At 36.2% G+C, this 16,452-nt stretch overlaps 2 protein-coding genes across 3 annotated transcripts; both read right to left on the bottom strand.

Annotated features, from left to right (window-relative positions):
- Window positions 1–7,826: 7,826 nt before the first annotated feature.
- On the bottom strand, window positions 7,827–12,222 carry LOC134814962 (uncharacterized). Its single transcript, XM_063823352.1, has 3 exons — window positions 12,101–12,222; window positions 9,632–9,780; window positions 7,827–8,987 (listed from the first exon to the last, which is right to left on the bottom strand). The coding sequence occupies exons 2-3, from the start codon at window positions 9,710–9,712 to the stop codon at window positions 8,493–8,495; spliced, it is 576 nt and encodes a 191-aa protein (XP_063679422.1). The 5' UTR covers window positions 9,713–9,780; window positions 12,101–12,222; the 3' UTR covers window positions 7,827–8,492.
- Window positions 12,223–12,452: 230 nt separating this feature from the next.
- On the bottom strand, window positions 12,453–16,182 carry LOC134816371 (uncharacterized). 2 transcript variants are annotated; one of them, XM_063825195.1, is made up of 4 exons: window positions 15,749–16,182; window positions 15,064–15,525; window positions 13,439–13,543; window positions 12,453–13,297 (listed from the first exon to the last, which is right to left on the bottom strand). In XM_063825195.1, exons 3-4 carry the CDS (start codon window positions 13,484–13,486, stop codon window positions 12,662–12,664), a joined length of 684 nt encoding a protein of 227 aa, XP_063681265.1. In that variant the 5' UTR covers window positions 13,487–13,543; window positions 15,064–15,525; window positions 15,749–16,182; the 3' UTR covers window positions 12,453–12,661. The 2 variants fall into 2 exon arrangements, with proteins under 2 accessions (XP_063681265.1, XP_063681273.1); XM_063825203.1 differs by lacking the exons at window positions 15,064–15,525; window positions 15,749–16,182 and adding an exon at window positions 14,007–14,608 and having other exon boundaries at window positions 12,460–13,297.
- Between the last annotated feature and the right edge of the window lie 270 nt (window positions 16,183–16,452).

The following is a 16,452-nucleotide window of genomic DNA, read 5'->3' as shown; positions in this document are numbered from 1 at the left end:
CATAGCGCACCCTAACGTTAAATATCTCAACCTCAAGGAGAGTTCATAGCGCACCTTAACGTAAAATATCTCAACTTCAAGGAGAGTTCATAGCGCACCCTAACGTTAAATATCTCAACCTCAAGGAGAGTTCATAGCGCACCCTAACGTTAAATATCTCAACCTCAAAGAGAGTTCATAGCGCACCCTAACGTTGAATATCTCAACTTCAGGGAGAGTTCATAGCGCACCCTAACGTTAAATATCTCAACCTCAAAGAGAGTTCATAGTGCACCCTAACGTAAAATATCTCAACTTCAAGGAGAGTTCATAGCGCACCCTAACGTTAAATATCTCAACCTCAGGGAGAGTTCATAGCGCACCCTAACGTTAAATATCTCAACCTCAAAGAGAGTTCATAGCGCACCCTAACGTTGAATATCTCAACTTCAGGGAGAGTTCATAGCGCACCCTAACGTTAAATATCTCAACCTCAAAGAAAGTTCATAGCGCACCCTAACGTAAAATATATCAACTTCAGGGAGAGTTCATAGCGCACCCTAACGTTGACAGCATCACAAAATATTGACTAACGTTCACTAACGTTCACAAACGTTCACTACAAAATGATTGGAACGTGTACGTTCAGTACGACTAAGTTCAGCGTTCACTACAACTAAGGTCCAGACAGATCCAGCGAAGAACGAGCAACAAGGAAGCATCTGGTCACTGACCTGAAGAAGAAAAGGGCTGAACAGACTCATCTCGACCACTACATCCGGTACGGGAAGGTATGTAGCCGTGATAAGAAGTCATCATGAGTTATTCATGTCTCTCGGACACTGATCAGTATATGAAGGAGTGATGAGTATTTTAAGAATTTTCAGACGTTATCTGTATTTGAGAGACAACTATATAATTTGAATATTTTATTATTTGATTGTTTCACACTTTTCATATTTCATAATTTTATTACTAGGTGGAGGTGATGTTATTGAGACTTTGGGCGGCCATAAAACTCCTGTTTTGAAAGTTGTCCTCTGTACTTGTTTCACTGACCCACGCTTTATAGCATTTATACATTTCGGCCCATTTTATATGTTTGTTCGATTTGCTGTACATTTGTATATTTGCTATTTTGTAAAAGTTTCAAATCAAATCAAATCATAAGCTACAGAGTTCTTGGTTTTTATCAATTCAGTAGTCCATCAATCTTAAGAATACGCCGGAGGTGAAGTGCTTTTCTGTGGGTAATATTTAGTTTTACTAGGGAGCAGCCCAACTTTTGTTGCTTTTTAGAATTCGAGTTATTCTAACTTGAAAGCGGTTTTAATAATCATTATTTTTTACATTTTATGTTTTTCATACTTATATTTATTTTATAATTTTAATTTTTTTATTTAAAATTTTCAAATAAATTATCATTATCGCATCAGCATTTCAATAAATCTTTTCTAAATTTTCAAAGTCATGTAAAACTAATGATGATGAGATACCTGATGAGGTAATAATTTTCCAAGACTTTGTCCGATATAATATTTTGTTTTGCTTTACAATTAATAATGATTTCTTGGTTTTACTTTGCATATCATAAATACTGAATCTTGCGATCAATATTGTTTGGTAATTTCATCGACTAGGGTAACTATTTAAGCTGCCAAATTTTCGAAGACACCATTCAGTGTTTACAGTAAAGTAATGACGACCGCAAGTGAATATCGTTGCAATTATTCTCTCACAACAACCTCCTTAATCAGAATGTACCATGACAACTGTGGTGCTCCAAATTGTTATCTTCCTAAGTGGACTCTTTGTGTTGACTGCTGAAAATAACGTAAACACTACTGTAAAATCACCTCAACTTGAGGATGAGAAGAATAATGGAAGCGTTGAACGGGAAAAGTAAGTAACTTTACATTTCTGGGTACTGTGTAGAGGTGATATGATACAATATAATACCCTATTCCCCTGGTGTCCCGGCAGTGCACAAGCCACCTTGGGGAAGTAGGTTTGCAAATTGTGTTGAAATTTTCGCTAGTGATCACATTTTGACGATTTTTTGAGTTTGTACAATTTCAAGTTATCCAACAAATAGTCACACTTTCAGATACCTGGAGAAGCTAAAGATAGCTTACACTGGGTTGTATATTCTATGTGGAGTATTCTTTGTCATGTCATTCCCGTATTTCTGTGGCTTTAGAAGTGGTGGGGTCGGGGCTAAAACTGCAGCTTCCAACAGACAATCTCTCATTGGAAATGTGGAAAAAGGGTCGCCATTTGCGCGTTGCCAGTGTATCGGAACTACTTGTTTTGGAACTGGACTGACTGTGTTTCTCTTCCTTGCATGTGGAATATCAAGTCTGGTTGTATATGTCGTTTATCTGTTTTCAAAGTGGATCTAGCTATTACTTTCAATAACTTTCAATTGAATAAAGTACGCATCGGAATTGTTTTTATGCAAAGCAGCGAAATAGGGAATTTTTATTATTTTAAGGCCACAATTTTGAGTAATTCAGATTTTATTTGTTAATACATTTTGAAGATATTTATCTTATTTGTTTCATTTCAGTCAATTTATTTAACTTGGTTTGAAGAATAATGCTTGTTATAATTGGAATATTGAACCATTTTTTAAAAGGAATTATTTTTTATTTTTTATTATTTTAATCACTTTAATGTTACAGTAATATAAGTGTATTTTTCTGTATTTAACTGAATATTTTAAACAATTTAGATTATTCATTCTATTCTTCGTTTTATCTTGTTGATTATTATGTATTTCACAAATTTATTTAATGATTACATTTATGATTAAGTTTCATCCTAACTCAGTACACTTTTACATCTTTTAAAAATTGTAGATAGTTGTCCTTCGCTCAGGACTTATTGACACTTTGAATTTTATTTTACTATCTAAGAGTTAAAATACAGTTAAATTAAATATTTAATGATTGCAATCCTTTAAGTAATGATTAATTTAGATCCAATATGATATACTATACGTATACTATAGAGATTTTTACCTACATTAAAAATCAGTGAAAAATATGGGCGTGGCATGTGATCGACTTTCCCGGTGGAGTTTGAACTTACAAATTTTGTTGGTTGTTATTAAGCCTTATGAACGTCGGATTTAAAGCTTTGTTCAAAAATTATTTGGATATGTTTTGGTTTTATAACGTATAGTTATTACATTTTTTACTCTTATCTGCCTGAATTTTAATTGCATTCCACTGAATCTTAACTTCAAAATTGTTCGGTAATTTCATTGACAATTATAACTATCCCAACTTAACTAGTTGAAGTTCCATTGCATTGGCGCCATATAATTATGATGATGATTCAAATAGTTCGTTACAATAACCCTACTTGTGCTCCTTAACCAGAATGTCCCATGAAGTCCTTGCTGCTGCAAACTGTTATTTTCCTAAGTGTGCTGATTGTGTTGACTGCTGAAAATAACGTAAACAGTGCTGCGAAATCACCTAGTTTTGAGAAATCACCTAGTTTTGAGAAATCACCTAGTTTTGAGAAATCACCCAGTTTTGAGAAATCACCTAGTTTTGAGAAATCACCTAGTTTTGAGAAATCACCCAGTTTTGAGAAATCACCCAGTTTTGAGAAATCACCTAGTTTTGAGAAATCACCCAGTTCTGAGAAATCACCTAGTTTTGAGAAATCACCTAGTTTTGAGAAATCACCTAGTTTTGAGAAATCACCTAGTTTTGAGAAATCACCTAGTTTTGAGTAATCACCTAGTTTTGAGAAATCACCTAGTTTTGAGAAATCACCTAGTTTTGAGAAATCACCTAGTTTTGAGAAATCACCTAGTTTTGATGAAGAGTCTCATGAGAGTTATAGCGTACAAACCATCTTTAGCGAGTGAATTGTATTGATCTTATAAAATAAACGTTATCCCAGATTATTCTCACCAACAATGACCAATGAAAAACCCTGAAGGTTTGCAAAATAACAATTTATGGAAAACCCTTTTCCAAAATCATTATAATTTCAGATATCTGAAGAAGCTTAAGATAGCTTACACTGCATTTTACATTCTGTGTGGAGTTTTCTTTGTTTCTTTGTCTTATCATTCCCATTTTTCTGTGGCTTCAGAGCTCGTGGTGTCCTGAGACACTTACTAGTTACCGTGGTTACTAACTAGTTACCATGGTTACTAACTAGTTACCATGGTTACTAACTAGTTACCATGGTTACTAACTAGTTACCATGGTTACTAACTAGTTTTCTTTGTCCTGTCATTCCCATTTTTCTGTGGCTTCAGAGCTGGTGGTGTCCTGAGAGGATCCGCTGCTGCTGAAACTCAATCACTTCTTGGGAATTTGGACAAAGGGTCTGCCTTTTCATGTTTTCAGTTTATCGGGACCACTTGTTTGGGAACTGGACTTTCTGTTGTTCTCTTCATTACTTGTGGCATATCAAGCCTGATTTTATATTTGGCTCATCGCTACTCAAAGTAGGTCTAGCTTTCCCTTCCAGTACGAATTGAAGTTGTATGTTTAGCAGCTGTTAAAAAATCAAATGCATTAAAATGAGTATTTTGATGCCATTTTTGGACATCTGATTATACTGCCCAAATTTGACAAAAGGAAGTATGTGCATTTTTGACTTTTCGAGATAATGGCAAGTTTGTGATGGCCGTTTTTTTCACCTTATAGGTTGAAATGTTTTCTTGGGATAATGTTTTTTAATCCAAAATTGTCAGGAAAAACTTGTGAGACTTCATCCATTCCCTCTTCTTTGACCATTTTTCCTCAAAAACGACCGCTTATTGCCAGCTTTTCAACGGTATATAAAACTCCATATCTTCAAAAATGTCACATACGCTTTTTTGTCAAATTTGGGCAGTATAGTTACTAATAACTATGATTGATTTCTCGAAGTCATGATAATGAATTAGTCGGGGTTTTATCCATTCATTAAGTTAAATTTTGTATTATATTATCTTGTTTAAAATGCAACTTTCGGTAATGTTTAATTTTATACATTTTTAAATGAAATGACATACTGTCAGTTCATCGCCTTGGTGGAAATCAAAAAACCACTATCATCACACATAGTGTTTAATTAATTTAAAAAAAAAATTTATTTTGTATATTATATATTATAAGTTATAACCATGGTTTACTAGCGTTTAATTAAATTATGAATTTAAATTGCTTGAGCACAAAGCCAGCGTATTGGAGATAGAGTAACAGCAGTTTATTACAATATTTAAAATTCAATTGCAGTGCTAAAATAAATTTGCTGATTTTATACTTTTATATTTTTAAACATTTTATGATTCATATTTACTCTCTCACGATTGTTACTTGAAGTCATAATCATGAGTCGTTCAGAATTTACGTCAATATGTTTTATATCATTTTTTTAAATTTATTGAAAGGTGTGTAACATCATTAATTATTAAATTTACTGAAACATTTATGTGCATACGATTCACGATTTAAGTGTTACTTATGAGTGTTTCATTATTATCTTATTAGTTCAACCAATATTCAAATTTAACCAAATTATATACAATTTTTGTTGTTTTCATTTGCTTCTTGTGTGATTCAATTGAACCAAATACAAGTTATAGTATTCACTGAATTATTATAATCAGTCATATTTGAATGTAAAAGCATAAGTGTCATAATTTAGACATAACTATAATTCATAAAGAAACCATCTAAACCCTTAAAAGGATATTAATAATGTTCATTTTCTGAAATGAAAGTGTCGTTAAAACTTTGAAATGATTTAAAAGCAAGGCACTGCGTGGACCAAGCTGTCAAATTCCAATATTTAGTTTGCAATTTTCAGTCAAACTGCCAAACAAAACATTAAACGTTACTATAGCTGAAAGTCTCAGTGAGTTCTCTCAGTTAAACATCACTATAGCTGAAAGTCTCAGTGAGTTCTCTCAGTTAAACATCACTATAGCTGAAAGTCTCAGTGAGTTCTCTCAGTTAAACATCACTATAGCTGAAAGTGTCAGTGAGTTCTCTCAGTTAAACATCACTATAGCTGAAAGTCTCAGTGAGTTCTCTCAGTTAAACGTCACTATAGCTGAAAGTCTCAGTGAGTTCTCTCAGTTAAACATCACTATAGCTGAAAGTCTCAGTGAGTTCTCTCAGTTAAACATCACTATAGCTGAAAGTCTCAGTGAGTTCTCTCAGTTAAACATCACTATAGCTGAAAGTGTCAGTGAGTTCTCTCAGTTAAACATCACTATAGCTGAAAGTGTCAGTGAGTTCTCTCAGTTAAACATCACTATAGCTAAAAGTCTCAGTGAGTTCTCTCAGTTAAACATCACTATAGCTGAAAGTCTCAGTGAGTTCTCTCAGTTAAACATCACTATAGCTGAAAGTCTCAGTGAGTTCTCTCAGTTAAACGTCACTATAGCTGAAAGTCTCAGTGAGTTCTCTCAGTTAAACGTCACTATAGCTAAAAGTCTCAGTGAGTTCTCTCAGTTAAACATCACTATAGCTGAAAGTCTCAGTGAGTTCTCTCAGTTAAACGTCACTATAGCTGAAAGTCTCAGTGAGTTCTCTCAGTTAAACGTCACTATAGCTAAAAGTCTCAGTGAGTTCTCTCAGTTAAACATCACTATAGCTGAAAGTCTCAGTGAGTTCTCTCAGTTAAACATCACTATAGCTGAAAGTGTCAGTGAGTTCTCTCAGTTAAACGTCACTATAGCTGAAAGTGTCAGTGAGTTCTCTCAGTTAAACATCACTATAGCTAAAAGTCTCAGTGAGTTCTCTCAGTTAAACATCACTATAGCTGAAAGTGTCAGTGAGTTCTCTCAGTTAAACATCACTATAGCTGAAAGTGTCAGTGAGTTCTCTCAGTTAAACGTCACTATAGCTGAAAGTGTCAGTGAGTTCTCTCAGTTAAACGTCACTATAGCTGAAAGTGTCAGTGAGTTCTCTCAGTTAAACATCACTATAGCTAAAAGTGTCAGTGAGTTCTCTCAGTTAAACGTCACTATAGCTGAAAGTCTCAGTGAGTTCTCTCAGTTAAACGTCACTATAGCTAAAAGTCTCAGTGAGTTCTCTCAGTTAAACGTCACTATAACTGAAAGTGTCAGTGAGTTCTCTCAGTTAAACGTCACTATAGTTGAAAGTCTCAGTGAGTTCTCTCAGTTAAACATCACTATAGCTGAAAGTGTCAGTGAGTTCTCTCAGTTAAACATCACTATAGCTGAAAGTCTCAGTGAGTTCTCTCAGCTAAACATCACTATAGCTGAAAGTCTCAGTGAGTTCTCTCAGTTAAACGTCACTATAGTTGAAAGTGTCAGTGAGTTCTCTCAGTTAAACGCCACTATAGTTGAAAGTCTCAGTGAGTTCTCTCAGTTAAACGTCACTATAGTTGAAAGTCTCAGTGAGTTCTCTCAGTTAAACGTCACTATAGCTAAACATCACTATAGCTGAAAGTCTCAGTGAGTTCTCTCAGTTAAACATCACTATAGCTGAAAGTCTCAGTGAGTTCTCTCAGTTAAACGTCACTATAGCTAAAAGTGTCAGTGAGTTCTCTCAGTTAAACATCAATATAGCTGAAAGTCTCAGTGAGTTCTCTCAGTTAAACATCACTATAGCTGAAAGTCTCAGTGAGTTCTCTCAGTTAAACATCACTATAGCTGAAAGTGTCAGTGAGTTCTCTCAGTTAAACGTCACTATAGCTGAAAGTGTCAGTGAGTTCTCTCAGTTAAACATCACTATAGCTGAAAGTCTCAGTGAGTTCTCTCAGTTAAACATCACTATAGCTGAAAGTCTCAGTGAGTTCTCTCAGTTAAACATCACTATAGCTGAAAGTCTTAGTGAGTTCTCTCAGTTAAACATCACTATAGCTGAAAGTCTCAGTGAGTTCTCTCAGTTAAACATCACTATAGCTGAAAGTGTCAGTGAGTTCTCTCAGTTAAACATCACTATAGCTAAAAGTCTCAGTGAGTTCTCTCAGTTAAACATCACTATAGCTGAAAGTCTCAGTGAGTTCTCTCAGTTAAACATCACTATAGCTGAAAGTCTCAGTGAGTTCTCTCAGTTAAACGTCACTATAGCTGAAAGTCTCAGTGAGTTCTCTCAGTTAAACGTCACTATAGCTGAAAAGTCTCAGTGAGTTCTCTCAGTTAAACGTCACTATAGCTGAAAGTCTCAGTGAGTTCTCTCAGTTAAACGTCACTATAGCTGAAAGTCTCAGTGAGTTCTCTCAGTTAAACATCACTATAGCTGAAAGTGTCAGTGAGTTCTCTCAGTTACACATCACTATAGCTGAAAGTCTCAGTGAGTTCTCTCAGTTAAACGTCACTATAGCTGAAAGTCTCAGTGAGTTCTCTCAGTTAAACATCACTAGGTATAGCTGAAAGTCTCAGTGAGTTCTCTCAGTTAAACGTCACTATAGCTGAAAGTGTCAGTGAGTTCTCTCAGTTAAACATCACTATAGCTGAAAGTCTCAGTGAGTTCTCTCAGTTAAACGTCACTATAGCTGAAAGTGTCAGTGAGTTCTCTCAGTTAAACGTCACTATAGCTAAAAGTCTCAGTGAGTTCTCTCACGGTCTTACCCTGACCGGAATAGTACTCCAGTTCGGTTGGAATAGCATGTTCAGCATGACTTGATGCTTCATACTGCGGGGGAGGCAGTGTCTGCATACCCTCTGGTGTCTTGGAAGTGGGAGGATCAGAAGGAGGATCAGTAGAAACACTTGATACTTCCTCCACTGGAGGTAGAACCTGCTTCTCTGGAGGGAGGGACGGCGAGTGTGTGGATGGCATGGGCAGGATTATTGTAGCTTTTCTTGTCTCCCGGCTTGGAATGTACTCTTTAACTCGCATGGTAGGTACAACCTCTTTTAAATCACTCAATTTGCAGGTGATAGCTATGATAATAATCACCATGCCAGCTAAGATTATAGACACAATTACGGTTATCACTATTATCAGGGCTATTTCACTACTGTCTGATGATCGCTTTTGTAGTCGGCTTTCTTTCTTTCTTTCTTGTTCCTCCTGAATAAAGTAAGGGTAAAGTAGGGTACACAAGTTCTTAAACTAATGTTGTCCTCGCATGGTAAAACTACGTATATATTATTATATAATAAGACTATCAGTATCAACCGTAATATCATACAGTGATTAGGGGTCGTTCACATTATACTACGTAATCACTTTTTGGAAAATTTTAAACCCCCCTCCCCCCCCCCCCTCCGTAATCAGTTTTACACATAGCTATTGTGTTAAAATTACACTAGCGTACTCATTTGGAAACCACCTGGCCCCTCACCCCCCCTCACCCCCCCCCCCAAATTTGATTAATTAATTAAGAATAGACATTTTCTGAAAAACGCTCGAAAGACACAATGTCATCATACAATAAACTGGACTCTGTCTAATTATAACTGCAGGATGATATCCATCCTCGGTGGGTTTGCACTGTCATCTAAGGAGTCCAGATTCTTGTCTATAATAGGCGGTTACAATGTGTAACGTATGCATTGCTGATCGCTTTAATACTGCGATTTCAAAATTGGGCATAGTAATCACTGAGTATAAAGTAACTTAACTTTTGTAGAGTCCTCTGAAGTGAAATTTTACGCTGTATAAAATTTAAAATGTACTGCAATTCACCTATTTTAGATAGGCTTTTAACTTACGTTGAAGACGTTGAGAGCTGACAGGAGATTAAGTACTGAAGCAAGAAGGAAGGAGGTGAAGGTCAGGTCTCTCAGAGTCATAACTAGTATCTAACACTCCTCTAACTAACACGTGGTGTTGTTTGTAGAGTTACATGCCTGGTGCTATTCTGGTTCTACGTTAGAAAACAAATAGTCATTCAAAGTAAGTAATGTAATGGATAATTTAACTAAATGCTCTGGCTAGTTTAGTTTCTATGTGCAATCTATAAAAGAAACTTATTTAAATATAGATTATTGTTGATAAGGTGATGATAATCAAGCGAGCAATAGAAGGTAGACGATTAAGCAATCTCATTATGATATGTAGTTAAAAGTTAATCAGTGGTAAATAATGACACAACTTGTAGAATTTAGAATAGGTCAGATATATATGATCTGAAGAAAAGCCCCACTACTATAATAATAAAACATGCAGATGTAACATACGCCTGAGATATAAAGGTATTATGTAACACATACATGCAAACATTGGGGAAACAATACAATTCAAATTATATACATAGTATCAATCATATTATAGAAATACGAAGTATCTATATTTATCTAATTTTAAAATGTACTAATACTTCAATATTATAGTCAACATTTAACCAGTGTACCAAAAGCTGGTCCCCAAACAAACGAAGTTCGCAATAATAACCTCATATTACAAGCACTGGGAGACTGAATGGTTTGTAGCCTTGCAAACCTACATACTATAGCTAGTAGTGTGTTAGTCATACCATGTTTAACTAATTACCTACTCTTTCAAAATTAGTTTTTTCCGATCATCTTAAAAGTTCGATTAAGTCGTGTGCTGTTATCAATTTATTTTTTGAAATTATCTTGAAACTTTGTGGCATATTTTTCTCTAGAGTAATTCCCAAATTGAAATTGGTCGTCCAACCAGAAAAATGCCAAATTAAAAATTCTGATTATACCTTAACATTAAAAAACTAGTGTTTTACATCAAAAACGTATAAAACTCCAAACATTTCAGTTGTTTTAGTCAGGTGAACCAATGAACTCCTCGGAGAGTTTGTTGAAGTTGAAGGTGTCAGTGACTCTTCAGAGAGAGAGAGAGAGAGAGAGAGAGAGAGAGAGAGATAGAGAGAGAGAGATTGACTTCTCTGAAGGTCTGACCACGACAAGAATAGTAGATCAGTGTGTGTGTGTGTGTGTGTGTGGTGTGTGTGTGTGTGTGGTGTGTGTGTGTTCAGTGGACACCGCATGTTCAGTATAATGTGAGGGGTCATGTTGTGGAGGGGGTTTGTATGTCTTTGAGTCTTTGGTATTGTATCACGTGATGCTTCCTCCACTGTTGTGGAGCCAGGGTGGTAAGACATGTGGAGGTGGGACAGGGATAGATGGTCCTGTTTCTATTAAGTCCTGTGCAGATGTTATCAACTCTCTTGTCTCTTTCACGTTTCCTCTCTTTTTCGCTTTCTTTCGTTCAGAAGCTAACTATTTTAAGTTTGTTCCCATATCCTCTTATAGTCTTATCGCGGCCAGCAGAAAACTCCTTCTCCTGGGCTCTTCTTTTCCTCTCAAGTGTTCGGGAAAACTCTTTCTCTTGCATTTCTCTTCAGTGCGATGAGAGAGAGAGAGAGAGAGAGAGATAGAGAGAGAGAGAGATTGACTTCTCTGAAGGTCTGACCACGACAAGAATAGTAGATCAGTGTGTGTGTGTGTGTGTGTGGTGTGTGTGTGTGTGTGGTGTGTGTGTGTTCAGTGGACACCGCATGTTCAGTATAATGTGAGGGGTCATGTTGTGGAGGGGGTTTGTATGTCTTTGAGTCTTTGGTATTGTATCACGTGATGCTTCCTCCACTGTTGTGGAGCCAGGGTGGTAAGACATGTGGAGGTGGGACAGGGATAGATGGTCCTGTTTCTATTAAGTCCTGTGCAGATGTTATCAACTCTCTTGTCTCTTTCACGTTTCCTCTCTTTTTCGCTTTCTTTCGTTCAGAAGCTAACTATTTTAAGTTTGTTCCCATATCCTCTTATAGTCTTATCGCGGCCAGCAGGAAACTCCTTCTCCTGGGCTCTTCTTTTCCTCTCAAGTGTTCGGGAAAACTCTTTCTCTTGCATTTCTCTTCAGTGCGTAGGAGATGAATTTAATTATAAATAAAAATTTAATTATAAATAAAAATTTAATTATAAATAAAAATTCCGGTAGCAGTCATCACAGCGACCACAATCATCGCTACTTTGAGAGAATCATCGCTTACCAAATAGTTTTGGTCTTTTTTCATTGTACAGGGCCTGCTTCCTGGCTAATTTTCTATATATTCCTGAATTATTTAATATATAATTGTTATTATTTAATTGTAATACATCAGAGTATCAAAAAAGGAAATACAAACAAACTGTACAACAAATCCGAAATAAGAAAAATGTGCCCACAGCATTTACAATGCTACCAACATACAGAGAGACACAACTTACATTGAAGCTGACAGGAACTCTTCCAATAAAGGAAGATAATGAGAAATTAAAATCCTTGTCCCTTATAGCAACACTCCTTCAGCTATGCACGGTTTGTACAGCTACATACCTGCTGCTATTCTGTTACTGTGTTAGTAAAATATGAGGGCTTGTGAGCATCAACCTTAAAATAGTCTTTGGTCTTCAGTGAAATTAGATTTTACATTGATTCATAAACAACCGGGTAAGACAAAATTAACTGTGAATTTTTAGATTAATTATATTGACTATCATTCTTCAGTCGATACTATGTTAAAATTTGCCAACCCTGTAACAGTATATAGTTTGGAGGAGATATTTATTACCACTGTCTGTTGAGTGAAAATAAATAATTATCATTAATTACAAATATAATAAATACATAAAACGTTTACTTCATGCATCTATCTTGGTATTGGGATAGAAATAAATTTACAGAAAACATATCACATTGGACAGCAAGTTATTGGTTTTTATGTTTCGCTTCTCAATCTTATAAGTCCTTAAAACTACCCAATGAAGGTGAGTGCTTTATTGTTTGAACTATACAATATCGTTACAAACTTTTAAAACCCAACGAAACAAATGAGACCCGTTTTTACCCGCAGAGTGCACATCTTCAAATGTCATGTCCTTGATCAGTTTCCTGACCTCTTTCAAAACTTTATTGTCAGCCACAGTAAAGTTACTTATCCTAGACATCAACGAATTTTCTCTGCTCCCTTTCATGAGTATAAGAATATTGCTCCAATTTGACAGGAGCTTCCGATCCTCTCCAAGTAACATAAAAACAGCCACCATAGTGTTGTGAACAGGTAGCGGTGGAGAAGTGTAACTCTTCAGTTCGGCTACAATGGGGCGTGTCAGTGACTCTATATCAGCACATATCTCCTGCAGAGTCTGAGGAGGAGGGGTGTAGTTGAGAGTTGTTGGTACCCCGGAGGTTAACGGTCGGGAGGGGATGTCCTCCAGGGGTGGGGGTGAGATCTGGATTTGTGGTGTCTCTGGAACAGGTGATATGGTTCGTTCCCTCTGTTTCCTCATCTTCCAGAATATGAAGAATATGATCATTACCATACCAGTCAGGATGATAGTTGCGATAACCACCATGACAGTAGCTGCAGCATCCTCTGTTGACCTCTTGTGTCTGTTGTGTAGTCTCTCTTTCTCTCCGCTTCCCTGTGTAATTTATACAATGTTATTGTTATCAGAATAAGATACTTTTATAAATCATATAACTCCTGATTACTCTGCATGGTGGTCAAATCAGTACATCAACTTTTACCTCCACAAGTTTATGCATAATTAACAAGTTCTTACCTTATAACCTAGAAAGGCATTTCCGTAAATGAACCCATCATTCTCCATGAAGGAATATCCACTTTGAATAATCCTCTACTGAATATATGTTACATATTCACATGCCTGAGGTTATTTTGTCACAGATATGGTCACTGTAAATCTAACAATATCACTGAACAGTAAAAGATATAGCCGTTCACAACGAACGCAAACCTTAAAACTAAAATAGTAGGTAAATTAGAGGCTCATATCAAGTAACTACATTACGAAAATTCAATATATTTATTATGATTATACGAAGATCATGCTCTTACGTTAAAATATAAATTTGGATATATTGCAGGGAAATTCCTTAATTAATCTCCGTTAACCCATTTGCAGTGGGTACAACGTCTCAACGCTAATGTACTACAGGGAATTTGATATAGGTATGCGAGGAAATAGGAATATAGATGTAAATGTGATCTAGGAGCTAGGAGAATGAGTCTCCTAGCTGCAGCACAACAACAACAACAACAACCACAGTTCTTCACATCATCACAGCCCAGACAGCAACACAAACTAGAGCATCACAATATCAACTCACTATAACATAAAGACAGAGAGAGAGAGCCATCATCCAATAGTCAGACGAGGAGGGGTCACGGGTTATAACAATAATTGTACTTCACATGCTACAAGACTTTGAGATGAGTCGAACAATGCTTGACACTACCTCTGAATTATAAGATAAAAAATATACGAGCAGTAGGACATATATTTAACAAGAAATATTACAATAGAAAACACGTCAGCCCAGCAAAGAGACTGTGCTATAATAGGGCAGGGTACTCAGAGGTAGAAGTGTCAAGTTTCTGAACCCAGGGGCGGGTGTTTTATGATGCAATCCTACATTCTGGATAACTAGAATAATGGTCACGCGACAGCTTAATGGAGTTAACTTATTTGGAGAAATGTAGAAATGTATAAAGTTACTAACATGATTTGCGCTATGATTCGAAGAGATGCCAGCTACTGCGGAAATTGTGAAATGCTTATCAGTCGCATGATTTGTAAATTCGATAAGTAATCTGAGCGGCCTTCTCTTTATTTGTGGTTTATCAAGTATTATATTTTGTGGTGCCTTGCGCCCTTGCTTGTGAACTCTTCGTGCCTGGTTGAAAGTTTAGTTGAAACTGCTTGCGAACTCTTCGTCAGCTGTTATGAAAGTTAGTGTTTAGGTTTATTTAGCGAAGGAATAAAGTCACCACAAAAAAATTGATTTAGCTTTCAGGCGAGCCAAATATTGTATTTGTATGGTGAGGTAAAAGCGTAGGAACGGGTACCTGTGCTTTTTTGATTTCGAAAACCAAAGTTTCGTTTTTAAAAGATGAGCATGCATCTGGGTCAACAAGGCCATCAATCGGTACATCAAACTGTGTGCTATTTGAACTGTTGGTAAGGGGGAAATGTACTGGCAGCATTACAACTCTCAAATTCAGCTCTGTGGGTAACGGGAAAATGTACTGGCAGCATTACAACTCTCAAATTCAGCTCTGTGGGTAACGGGAAAATGTACTGGCAGCATTACAACTCTCAAATTCAGCTCTGCTTAGCATATGGTTTGTTGCATTGTAATCATTTATATCTAATCATTTGCTTACCTTATTCGTTCTAACTTCTAAGTGTCCAATAATTCTTGGCAAGACTTCTTGTTCTCTGGAAAGCTCGTTCCTTTTTAACTGTTCATCACGGAACGTTTATTCTACTCTTGTATTGGTGGAAGCTGGATACATCGTTCCTTTGTAACGAGCTTGTTCATCACTAGACCGTTTCTTCTACTCTTGTATTGGTGGAAGCTGGTTACATCCTTTAGTGGGACTAGTCTGATGTGAAATTGTTTTCAAGTTCTTAAGTTCTGTACCACTGATATTCATATACCTCTCCCTTCTTAGTTTAGCATCTCTCCTCCTCAAGTCGTAGGAGATGATTCTCATGATGATGACAATGAGGAATAGGGTAGCAGCTGCGATAACTGTTATCCCTGTAGAATAATAAACGTTTTTCTTTGTATCCGATAGATTCTTTATCTTCTTTTCAGCGTTTACTCTGTCTTCACTGTCTGCCTACCGGGAAGATATTTGTTAAAAGGTAAAAGAAGAATGAAAGAATGAATTTAAAATAACAAACAGTTAATTGCGGTCACGTTGGTTTTTGGTTTCTCACGAATATGTATATCTTGGTCTAGTTTGAAGAACTGGACTCAGAATAATTAATTAAACATGTTATCAAACGAAACAACAAGCATACACTTTGCCGAGTTGAAAGCGATACCGACTGTTAGCTTACATTGAATATAGAGTAAGCCTCGCCGAGTAGGGCCAGGGTTTGAGCAAGTAGACAAGACAGTAAGTTTAACATATCTTTAGTTTGTTGAAACCCAGCCCTCGGTCTAGAGAAGGGACTGTTGTTGCACTACATGCCTAACAAAGTCTCTTTGTTGGATTCGACATGAGAATTGAGAAAGATTTAACAGAAATTAAACAATCCTGCTTCAGTATGTGCATGATAGAGATAGAAAATGATTACCGTTGCAGGGATGCAAAGACATATTTTGGCTACGAAAATAATTAACGTTAATTATTATTAGTAAAAATTGGTTATTGCACCCCTCTAACCAAGCCCATTGTCCTCGCAGTGGTTACAAATTCAGTGATTATCAGTTCTATCGGTGTGTTGTCCATACTTCATCTTCCTATTGGATGCTGGCCTGGGTAAACACTAAACATAAATATTAACATGGCTTATACATTGTTATACATTGTTATACATTGTTATACATTTTTATACATTGTATACGTTGCTAGATGTATATTGTATAATATTTATATAGAACAAGGGATGTTACACTAATACTACGTCATGTAAGGTAAGTGTTGGAATGGAAAAGTACACACTGAACTGTTCTTTGAGTAGTAAAATCTACAGCACATTTGCCTAGCATTCTAATCGCACGTTTTCTGTCTTTCGTTCCGTAACCTCCAAATGCAAGT

The sequence above is a fragment of the Bolinopsis microptera genome, chromosome 1 (genome assembly GCF_026151205.1).
Source record: "Bolinopsis microptera isolate Bmic1 chromosome 1, MBARI_Bmic_1.0, whole genome shotgun sequence".
NCBI classification, from domain to species: Eukaryota; Metazoa; Ctenophora; class Tentaculata; order Lobata; family Bolinopsidae; genus Bolinopsis; species Bolinopsis microptera.
The sequence above is the reverse complement of the archived record's forward strand: the minus strand, read 5'-3'. Positions and strand labels throughout refer to the sequence as shown.